At 47.6% G+C, this 11,295-nt stretch overlaps 1 protein-coding gene across 1 annotated transcript; it reads left to right on the top strand.

Moving 5' to 3' along the window:
- The first annotated feature begins 3,209 nt into the window (after window positions 1-3,209).
- On the top strand, window positions 3,210-6,584 carry TCAP (titin-cap). The gene is made up of 2 exons (XM_028703302.2): window positions 3,210-3,431; window positions 5,078-6,584. Exons 1-2 carry the CDS (start codon window positions 3,283-3,285, stop codon window positions 5,460-5,462), a joined length of 534 nt encoding a protein of 177 aa, XP_028559135.2. The 5' UTR covers window positions 3,210-3,282; the 3' UTR covers window positions 5,463-6,584.
- Window positions 6,585-11,295: the final 4,711 nt, after the last annotated feature.

Raw genomic sequence — 11,295 nt, 5'->3', positions numbered from 1 at the left:
AGCTGTTCATCCAGTATAACCAAATTACTGTCAGGAACTAGGGTGGGCTGGGAGGGGGAGTCTATGTCATTTGTCAGGGAAGAGCCCCGCTGGCAGAAGGTTAGACAGCACCCCCTTCCACGCAAGAGGCAGGGGGCCTGCAAATCACCCCATTCCTCCTACAACAGAGGAAACTGTCTAGTGGCTTTTACTATTAAGCCCTCTTCTCAGAGAACTCTGAGGTTTGTAACTCCGTGAAGGGAATAGAGTTCTCCTAGCAACTCTCAGCCCCCTTAACAAACTCCAGCTCCCAGAATTTTGGGGGAGAAGCCATGACTGTTTACAGTGGCACATAGTGCTTTAAATGTATGGTGTGAATGTGGTTCTTTTTGCTTTTCACATTGTTACCCCATCTTTTCCCCCAAGGACCCTGGGATGGCATACACAGACCCTATTTTCCAGGGACAGTCCTGGATTGATAGAAGCCACTCCCTTTTCTGGTTTGCTCCTGGAATGCCTAACATTTCATTAGGATGCCCCTATTTTCATCAGAGAAATGTTGGAGGGTATGGAGTTATCTGACTCCCGAGCCGTCTGATGGCAATCCTGTATAGAGAAGGGCTTTAAAAAAAAAAAAGTTTAATGTTTTATTATGTTTTTGTATATGTTGGAAGCTGCCCAGAGTGGCTGGGGCAACACAGTCAGATGTTGTTGTTGTTTTTTAGTCGTTTAGTCGCGTCCGACTCTTCGTGACCCCATGGACCAGAGCACGCCAGGCACTCCTGTCTTCCACTGCCTCCCGCAGTTTGGTCAAACTCATGTTGGTAGCTTCGAGAACACTGTCCCACCATCTCATCCTCTGTCGTCCCCTTCTCCTTGCGCCCTCAATCTTTCCCAACATCAGGGTCTTTTCCAGGGAGTCTTCTCTTCTCATGAGGTGGCCAAAGTATTGGAGCCTCAGCTTCAGGATCTGTCCTTCCAGTGAGCACTCAGGGCTGATTTCCTTAAGAATGGATAGGTCTGATCTTCTTGCAGTCCATGGGACTCTCAAGAGTCTCCTCCAGCACCATAATTCAAAAGCAGTCAGATGGGTGGGGTTTAAATAGTAAAAATATTGTTATTGTTATGAAATAGGGCGCCCCTGTTTTCATGAGAGAAATGTTGGAGGGTATGCATGCCTACGCTTCTAACCATTTGTCCTCACAATGACCCTGTGCGGCAGGCTAGGTTGTGAGAGGATGACTTGGCCTCAAGTGACCCTTGTACCAGGATTTGAGCCTAGTCCTCTTGCCTGGTCAAGGCCTGACACACCACTCACTGGTTTTCCTTCTCTCTTTGCCACCCTCTGCCTTCCCTCCAACCAATGCCTCCCGCAATCTCTTGCACACACACAGAGACCTGTGCGTCAGGAGTCCTGCCCTCTCTGCCCACAACACTCCTTACTGAGTGACTTTTTTGCCCAGTCGGCTTGTCATGTTGCCCCCTGTCCCCACCTCACCCTGTAGGAGGAGACAGCTCAATCCACTCAGGACATTTTCTCCCCGTTATGCCAAAGTTTTGACATTCTGTCTCTGGGGCTGATCGAAAGTGCCTTTGAACCTGGCCCTGTGTCTGTGTGAGAGAGAAGATGGGAAGGAGGGAGGGCTGTTGGTCCTCCTGAAACCAGAGTTGGGTAGTGAGGGGAGGGGGAATGAGTGGGTGGAAAGATCTTTCTTTCCCAATGACTTCATCCCCCAGACGCGTCGTTACTCAGCTGTGCTGGCTCAGTTTAAACCTGTGCTGCCAGTGAATCCCGTAACCCATCCATCCATCCATCACCGAATGCCTTTCTGAATCGCATCCCCTTGCTCTTAACTCCTCTTCGTCAGAGGCACGACACCTAAGTTCGTTTCATTCTCCAGAAAGTTCCAGAAATTCTGCTGAGATTTCATTTCTGCATAGTGACATCGTAGGGACCTATGAGATCATATACAGGGTCATGTACATTACAGAAATTAGTATCCCTGCAGCACATGAGATCATAACGGTAAGCGTTCTCATTATCAACATGGATGAGGCCACATGTCACTGCAGTCTTCTTCCGGCAACCAAGTATTTTCTCAAAAAACCTTCCCATCTGAGATGAAGAGTGAACAAGAGAAAGGGGGGAGATTAAATCAGGGGTAGGCAACCTAAGTGTCATGCTGCATAAACCACTGCATATACCGCTGTGTGCTGATTGTCAAATACTGCCATGGCTTCAATATTTGGAGGAGCCAGAGACGGCCACCAGCTTTAAAAGAGTATTAGACAAATTCATGGAGGAGAGGGCTATCAAAAGCGGTCGCTATGACCTGCCTCCACAGTTAGAAGAAGAAGAAGAAGAAGAAGAAGAAGAAGAAGAAGAAGAAGAAGAGGAGGAGGAGGAGTTTGGATTTGATATCCCGCCTTTCACTCCCTTTAAGGAGTCTCAAAGCGGCTAACATTCTCCTTTCCCTTCCTCCCCCACGCCAAAAAACACTCTGTGAGGTGAGTGGGGCTGAGAGACTTCAGAGAAGTGTGACTGGCCCAAGGTCACCCAGCAGCTGCATGTGGAGGAGTGGGGAAGCAAACCTGGTTCCCCAGATTACGAGACTACCGCTCTTAACCACTACACCACGCTGGCAGTAATGCTTCTAAATAGCAGTCATAAGAACATAAGGAGAGCTAGCAGGATCAGGCCAACGGCCCATCTAGTCCAGCATCCTGTTCTCACAGTGACAGACCCGTTGTTGGAAACCGCAAAGGGAGAGTGCCTCATATGTTTGTGGTGATGAGCCCCAGCAATTGAAAGAGATATTTCTCTAGGCAACGACCCGGTATCCCTCTTGAGAATCAAAAGAAGCCCTTGTCTCTTGGCTTCCAGTGGGCCCAGATTGGAAGCACCAAATTAAATGGCAACGAACATTATTTCTATAGCGTCTCTCCAGCTCCCGTCTCAGAATAGTGCGTGTTTTGATCTTCCGGGCTAAATTAATGAAACGACCCGTCGACAGCCACAAGTTGCTGCCCGGAAATGACAGGGTTAAAAATGTATTAAAAATATTGTCACGTCACACATTTGGTTTCCAGTAGCAAACGCACCCAGGGGGAAGGGAGGGGAGGTGTCCGGTATCAGAATGCTCCACCGGTGACTTTGCAAGACCGATATAGCTCTGAATGCCAGCCCCTCTGGAATCGGCATTCAGGAAACCTATATAAATCACCCGCAGCAGGGACAATAGACTAGACCGAAGGGAGACTCCGAGAACGCATCCTAGTTCGAGCAGAAGCCCAGACGCAACGATGCACGGAAAGAGCGTGGTCCTTCGCAGCTCAGGGAACCTGGCTGCAGCTGAGCTGAGCTGCCAGGTATCCGAGAGAGACACATCCCGGAAGGAATCTTTCAGTGCGGAATGGAAGGACCTCTCACTCACCGCTAGGCCTGAGGAAGGGTGAGTGTTGGGCTTGGGTCTGGTGGGGATGATAGGCTTGGTCCTAACTCTTATAATCCAGCCAGGCGGCTTTGTATTTGTTACAGAAGTCTACTGGCTGGGTCCTCCCAAGGAAGCCTAGATAAAGCCAAGTATTGGGAGAGGTTAAACATGCATTGCTCTTGGGGTCCCTGCCAGCTCTATGGCTCTATGATACAGTCAAGTCTTGGAAGTGCCAGACATGTCAAAGAGGAAGGGCAGGGGGAGACAGCTCAGGCCCCATCAGTGTATAAAGTTAGGGGGCTTTTTTGCCCCAGTGTGCATGACATTGAGGCACATTAGACATTTCATTACCCATTCACTCAGCTTGTAGAGATCCTTTCGGAGCTAATTTCCAGGCGCTGTTTGCTCCCCTCCCCTCTGAATAATTTGGTGCCCTCAGCAAATGCAGACACTGCATCACTCACCTCTGACAATGAAAGCGGAGCCTCTGCTTTTAGCGACTGTGGTGGTTTGGTTTTGAGTGCTACATCGCTCCTCCGGTTAATCTGTCCCTTTCCTTTCTAACCCTTTGCAAGGCTATCACACTTGTATGAGTATGAAATTAGGGCAGAAAGTATTTCGCCCGTTATGAAGCAGTCTAATCGTATTTGCCAGGCTAGGGCTGGGATGGTAAGGTGTGTGGGGTTTTAAGGCTGGGAGAGGGGGTTTTGGGGTGCATAGAATAACAGAGGGGAGGTGTTGCTCAGCGCAGGATCTGTAACACCGGATGCAGCTGGGGCATCACTGTCAGATGGCTGCCTAGTCTCTGCTTGTCAACCTTTTCAGCAAAGAAGAGCATAGGAACCTGGGAAGCTGCGTTAAACTGAATCAAACCCATTGGGCCATCTAGTTTAGCACTGTCTACAGGGACTGGCAGTGGCTCTCCAGGGATGGGACAGAAGTCTCTCACAGCCCCACCTGGAGATGCTGCAGGCATGTCCAAAATCCGTGGGGGGGGGGGCTAATCATTTTAATTTGTCCCCTGTGGAAGTTAATTTCTTGGGGTAAAATCCCACAAAAAAGCTCAGGAACTTCAATCCTAAAAAAAGGTCAACAATTCTGGTTGGCCCTCACACATGCTCATTTCACCAAATCTGGCCCTCTTTGAAAAAAGTTTGTTGGGATTTCCTCATTCTTCCATCCTTGTGTTATCAAGACTCTTGCCGCTGATGAGCTATGCAGAGTTGGCGAAATTGACATACAAACTGAGGGACAAGGACAACTGTGACTTTAAGGAAGAATGGGGAGTTTTTACAAATTATCTGAAAAGACAACAAAATGAACTGGACTCCTTGGCAGGTTTTGAATAAACAAATTTATTGGTTGAGAACATGATAGATAGATAGATAAGGTAAGGATATGTATAATTTTATAACATATAGAGAATGATATGTGCAGAGAAATCAGAGAGAGGAGCTGAGGGAAGTGGGAGGGGGAGGGAGGGGGGAGGGGGGAGAGAAAAAGGAAAAAATAATGTATGCAATTATATGGTTTGATAATTTGTTATGTTGAAATTGCTTAATAAAAAGTTTTTTTAAAAAAAGAGAAAAAAGTTTGGGCACCCCTGCCTGAAGCAGAGCTGTGGGGTGAATCTGTGATTAATTCTCCACTCCTTCTCTCCGCAGCTGGTCTCGGTTTGAAGTAGACAAACAGCGCAGAGAAACCTACCGCCAGCAACAGGAAGCCCGGGTCATAGTGCAGAGGTCTCCATGGGGCATCCTTCGCTTGGGTCTGCTGGGCAAACCTCTGACCTCCTACCACCTGCCGTACCAGAGGCCTTTGCCCTTGCCCATCTTCACACCGGCCAAGCTAAGCGCCAGGGAGCTCACCCCGACCCCCTCAGAGTCTGTGGAGTCCTTGCCGGCGACCGGCGTGTGTCTCGACAAGAAATCTGTGGCCGAGATCACCAAAGAGCTGCCCCTGGTCATCCAGCCCACCTGCCCCGACTTCAAGAAAGGCTTGCCCCGCTCCTTGTCCCGTTCCATGTCTCAGGATGCCCAGAGAGGCTGAGCGTACGGGACCCTTCCCCAGCGCAAGGACTTTCCTTCGGGAACTGGCTTGGATGCCTCGGGGGTGGTGGCCCCCCACATCTGTTGCTGCGTGAGGACAATCTGAAGGGGCCCAGGCACATAGAAAAGGTTTGGTAGGATCGAAGCCACCTTGATGACTCCAATGGAGAACTCTTGGGGGTGGGGGCAAGGACTAGGACTAGGACTATCTCTGTGTGTGAATGTATATATTAGATGTACAGCATCCTGCACTTCTGCCACCAGTGCTTTCCTTTCTGCACCGTGCATTGCGGTGGTGTTTATTTTATTTTTAAAAAAGGACTCCCTCCCCAGGGAGAGTTAGGGAGAGCCCCTGAATTAAAGGAGAGAGAAAAAGAAAACAACGAGAATGTCATGCACAACGCAGCTCATGGAGCTCAAGGGCCCTCCTCCCTGTGGTTTCACATAGCTGGGTGAAACATATTTGCAGATAGATGGTGTTGGGAGCCCTGCTTCATGAGCTTAGCAGGAGAGAGCGAGGGTTCCTTACAGAAAGAAGAGGAAGGTTGAAGGGTTAGCGGCAAGTGAGAGAGTATGGAAGACATTGGCGATGCTCCTGGTTCTGTTTCAGCCGATGTGGCCTGCGCAGGTGTTTGCTGGGTGGAGAGGAATCTGAATGTTGTACTTGAGGAGCAGGGAGAGGTTAATGGGACTAAGCAACTTCTGAGGTGGCGTTCTCTCACCCTCCTCCCCAGATAGACCTGACTTGGGGTACGGGGACTCAGTAAAAATTTCCCAGTGCATATATAATGAGGAACATCTGCAGCTTGGGGAGGTGAAGATGAGCCAAAGTTGAATTAAGGGGCTAATAGAGAAGGAAAGGAAGAGGGTTTAACCTGGACAGAAGAGGTTCAAGAAACAGATTTGGTTTTACATCTGACTCCTCCCCATAGGGTATGATAAACTATAGACAAATCATTAAGAATTGTAGAGAAATCCACTGTGAATACCCCAATGTCCTGTATTTCTTGTCCTTTGCTTTACTTTTGAAGAAAGCAAAAAACATTGATCATAGTGGAATGCTGTATGGTGATTTATTGTATTCTTATAAGATAAATAAAAATGAGGGGAATGACAGAAAAAATGTCTCCTTAATTTCAAAGACCTCCTAAATTCCAGAGACATTGCGTTTTTGTCAGGTTGCCCGGCAAAGTTGCTCAGCTCTCTTTTTCATGCTCAAGGGATGTGCGCCCTGAAGATTGACGCAGAAGTCCAACGGGTGCAAAGGAAAGGAAGCTGGTGTCCCAGCTATAATAATAATAATAATAAATTTTATTTATATCCCGCCCTCCCCAGCCGAAGCCGGGCTCAGGGCGGCTAACAACAATAAAACAGTACAAAAGTACAGCATAAACAACATTCTAAAATCATTCATTATAAAATTAATTAATTCAAGCCACTGGCAACCATTGGGCCAGAGCTCCGCGAAGATTGCCGAGGGAGGGAGTCAGGCTATGAAGAAAGCCAAGTTCTCCACTGATTCTGTGCCACCTCACAAGTAGACATCCGTTTCTCAGTTCACTTCATGCTGCAACACACCTTAGGAAGCAAAGCAAAACCAAGCAAACCTTACCTTGCCGCTTTCGGAAACACAACATCGAATTGGGTGGCATAGTTTGGTTCAGTCCAGCTTGTGTTGGTCAAGGAGCATGCAGCTGTTCACGTGACTTCCATTGGGGAAAGAGGGAAAGTAACATGGTTTATTTACCCTTACAAATGAACACGGCTGGAACTTTGCGGTGGAAGGAGGAGCCCACAGGGGCAAGAACTGCAGTAGGGAAACCGTGGGAAGGGGCAGGATTAAGCTGCTTCTGTGTCTCCATTTGGGATTTCTCCCTCCTGGAGCTGCTACTACATGTGTATGAATGCAAAATCCTCCTTACTTACCAGGGGTAAAACACCCTCAAAACAAGCACCCTTCCATCACAGCCCCACACCAGGATGTGTGAATGGAAGTCCCCCTTCAAACACACATACACACAGGTACTGCACAGGAGCATGGACCTCCCCCATTATTATGGGCTGTATTCAACTAACAGCATAGTATAGCCCCATGGGTATACGCTGAGTAAAAGTTAGTAAAACACAACCTGCGGAGACACACACATACACACAAAAGTGATCGCAAGATGTCCTTTTAAGTCACAACATCTTCTTGCAACTCTGTCCTGGATGTTGTTGAGAAGAGACCTTTGAATCAGCAAATATTCCCCCCCCCTCACTGAAATCTCCATCCAACTCCACAAATCCCCTGTTGAAAATGTGCCTGAGCCGATTCATTAGCTAACAGTTTATAGCTAGCTAACTGCATGTTCACAATGATCAAAGCATGTAGACCCTTGTCAAAATCTGTGACTTCCTAGGGATATCCAGGACATATCCAGGGAGTAAATCTATGATTGAAGGCAGGCTTAGCATTGGAAGTCATTTGAAATTTGAAAAGAAACGCCTCAGAATGCAGCCGTTGAGTTCACCGGAAAGGCCTATGTCTGTCTCCAGCCTATGTGAAAACAACAGTGAGTTTTGCGGCATCTTAAAAGACTTTAAAAATGGATTGTGGCAAAAGGTTTTGTGGAGTCAAGTGGATGACTCTTTCTGCCACAATATATTTGCTAGTCTTAAAAGTGCCACAAGGGAAGGGCTGCTCAGTAGCAGAGCCTGTGATTTGTATCCTAAAGGCCACAGGTACAAACCCTGGTGCCTGCAGACAAAGATTGAAAGACTTATTTAAAATTCTGGAGAGCTACTGCCAGTCACTGTGGACTATGGACTCAGCTACATTAGTCAAAAAACAGTGTTTTGAATGCGTTATAAACATGCAACACCATATGATGCTGGAGAGCAAAAATAAAATAAAAATCTTTGCGATTTCCCATAGCTTTTTCTTTATTTGTTATAACAATTTAATATCTGACTTACTTATAGCGTGTGTTTTTGTGTGTGTGAAGATCCACCCTAAGTTATACGAAAATTTGGGGTTGCCTTTTACAACCCAAATCTCCCAAGGGACTCAGAGCCCCCTATGTCCATGATTGGTCAGAGAAGAATGGGTGGAGGCAGGAATCAGCAGAAAGAAGGAAGGGATATCTTTATTATTGTGTGGCAACAGAGTCCCACCACCACTACCTTTCACGATGGTGAGGAACCGGAACAAAAGTGTGTAAGAACTTTTAAAGATTTTAGAAATTGCCCAAGTCCTTAGCCAAAGACCACCCAAAAGCACCATATAATCATTACAGAAAGAGGCAGTCTACGACAGAAATTTGAGAATGTGGCCTGTCTGCTGTCTGTCAAGATCCATGATAATGCTTGCCGAATGCATTACCCGGGCCAGTCTGGACCATTCTTTTGAAACGGTGAATCCCCTAGTTTCTGAAACCATTGTCATAGACTTCTCCTATTCATACACAGGATTTGATGGATTTATAGGTGAAAAGAAAAGGTTTCCCCAGGATATTTCCTTTTACTGCAGGGGAAATATTTGGGGTTACCAAGACAGCCAAGATGGCATTGGTATTGACCTGTGTACTAAAATAAAGTGTCTATTTCTTCAGAGAATATTTCCTAATTTTGAAGAATGGATTGGTTTGCTGTGGAATGTGTGTCCCTTAATTATTTTTTTAAATAACACAATACAGACCAATTGCCTAACTTGGTATAAAGCAGCTTTGTCCTATATTTGTTGTTGTTTTCCTTAGGCTGCAGACCTCTTTGTTGCTTCTGCTGCCAAGGCAGCTACGCCTCTAGAAATTTGGCCTAACAGCATGAGATACTTTTGTTGGGGTTGCTGCCTTGGCATTGTGCTCTTAAGGAATGGCGAGAGCAGCGCGGAATGTGTTTATCTCCTTCGGAAGGGTGGATCACGTTCGGGTTTGTCACATGTGTAAACATATCCCAGAATTCTGTTGGGGCTCTGATTGTTTTGCACTGTGCAAACAGCAGCCCTGACACACACACACACACACACACACACACACACACACACACACTGCAGGAATGGGGCAAGCAGCCTTGCTCCTGTAATTTTCACATGGCCAAAGAAGTCAAGGCAGTGGTGTCTGGTGCCCAACAAAAATGGCAGAGCATGCAAGTGCGCTTTTTAAAGAAAAACAGGTGCCAGTACTCACCACGAAGTTCTTACCGTAAGTGCCACACTTTTAACATGGGGGTGTGTGTGTGTGCCAATACTACATACCCCTGAGTACCCTCAGAGGAAAAAAAAGCACTGGGGCAGTTAAGCAGTAGGCAGAGCCAGAGCCAACTCATTTTAGTTTTGTCCCCCTGCTGAGTTCTGCAAGGGCAACTCTGAGACTAAGGAGGATGGTGCTGGCAGGCAAGGAAGGCCACCCTCTGGGCTTCTTGTGAGTAAGAAGGCAGGCAGGTCTGGGCTGGCGGGGGGCAGACCAAAGTTGGTTGGGCAGTGCCACATTTGTCATAAGAATAGTGGAGTCATCTCAGTGGCTCATCTTGTCCAGCAACCTGTGTAGTGGCCTGAGGGAGAGCACGCAAACAGGACCTGAGCATACTCAGGGACGTGTAATGGCTCCTAACTTGGGTCACGCAAATGGGGCAGAGGGAATGGAATGGTATCCTAGAAAAGGGCATGGCTGGCTGGCTGGAACACTGAAGAGGAACACTCCACAGTGCAATAGGACCTGAGCATACTCAGGGATGTGTAACGGCTACCAAATTGGGATACACAAGTGGGGAAGACAGGAGGGAATGGTATCCTGGAAGAGGGCATGGCTGGCTGGCTGGAACACTGAGGAGGAACACAGTGCAACGTTTTGTTGTTGATCCCACTTGTACTCAGATAATAACTATCCCACTCCATGCACAAGCTCCCCCCTTCCCTAGCAACCTCCGAAGCCAAACTGTCTCTTACAAACAGTAACCAAAGTTAGGGCAGACCTTGGCGACCGACCCCAAAGATAGCCTGATATGTACAGGCTCGGGCTACCCCTTGGAGCCCAGCCTTCACATGTCTCTGCCCGTGAGGAGCCCAAGGTCACTAGGATGACGGGCATAACGGCGCAGGCCTGGTGATCTGGCCCCTTGGGGCTGTGGGCGAGACCCTGCGGTGGGAGGAGAAAGGGATGGGACAGCTAATCCAAGCCTTTGGGCCAGGTTCGTGATGCCAGAGCAGGGCCAGGGCATTTGGCAATGGTACAAGGTATGGAGTGGGCCGGGAGGGACTTATATAACCCAAAACCAACAAGGCTGCCAAATCCTTCTAGCAATTCTACTGGGAAGACAGTGTGATTCGGCAGGCTCAGAGCCAGGATTCCTGAATACTATTTATATATATGGGGGAGGGGGCACTGCTGAAGGGTTAGAGCAAAAGAGATGCTGTCAGCTAGGACACTGGGGGGGTCAGGACCCACTGCTGTGCCACGGTCTGGTCTAAGGTGAAACCCAACAGCGTCTGAAAGGGCTGAAGACCACTGACCTCCTACAGCTGCAAAAAAGGAACAGACAGCAGCAAGTAGCGTTGCCTTTCCCAGTTTTCAAGTCTTAAATCCCATTTTCCACATTCGTTGGCAATGTTTTAAAAAGACCTTGTGAAAATTCATTAGCATTTTAACGAGAATTCCCCCTGGTACGCACAGCTTTGCATGCAAATTTGCCTAACATACATAATATTGTCAAGCAATTCCCCTTCGTACAATGCAGTTTGTATGTTCTTTTCACTATCATATGCATTTATATGCACACTTTATCCCAGCTTGTGTGTGTGTTTTTGGTACACGTTTCTTAGCTGGAGAGCCGCACTGCAAAATTCAGAGAAGTGTGAA

Source organism: Podarcis muralis, chromosome 13 (assembly GCF_964188315.1).
Source record: "Podarcis muralis chromosome 13, rPodMur119.hap1.1, whole genome shotgun sequence".
Lineage (NCBI taxonomy): Eukaryota > Metazoa > Chordata > Lepidosauria > Squamata > Lacertidae > Podarcis > Podarcis muralis.
This window is presented reverse-complemented; position numbering and strand designations above follow the sequence as displayed.

What these genes read in the sequence shown, in the direction of transcription:
- TCAP (XM_028703302.2), top strand. Translation starts at nt 3,283, where the DNA reads ATGCACGGAAAGAGCGTGGTCCTTCGCAGCTCAGGGAACCTGGCTGCA. An exon ending in ACCGCTAGGCCTGAGGAAGG is followed by an intron (nt 3,432 to 5,077) that starts GTGAGTGTTGGG and finishes TTCTCTCCGCAG; the next exon opens with CTGGTCTCGGTTTGAAGTAG.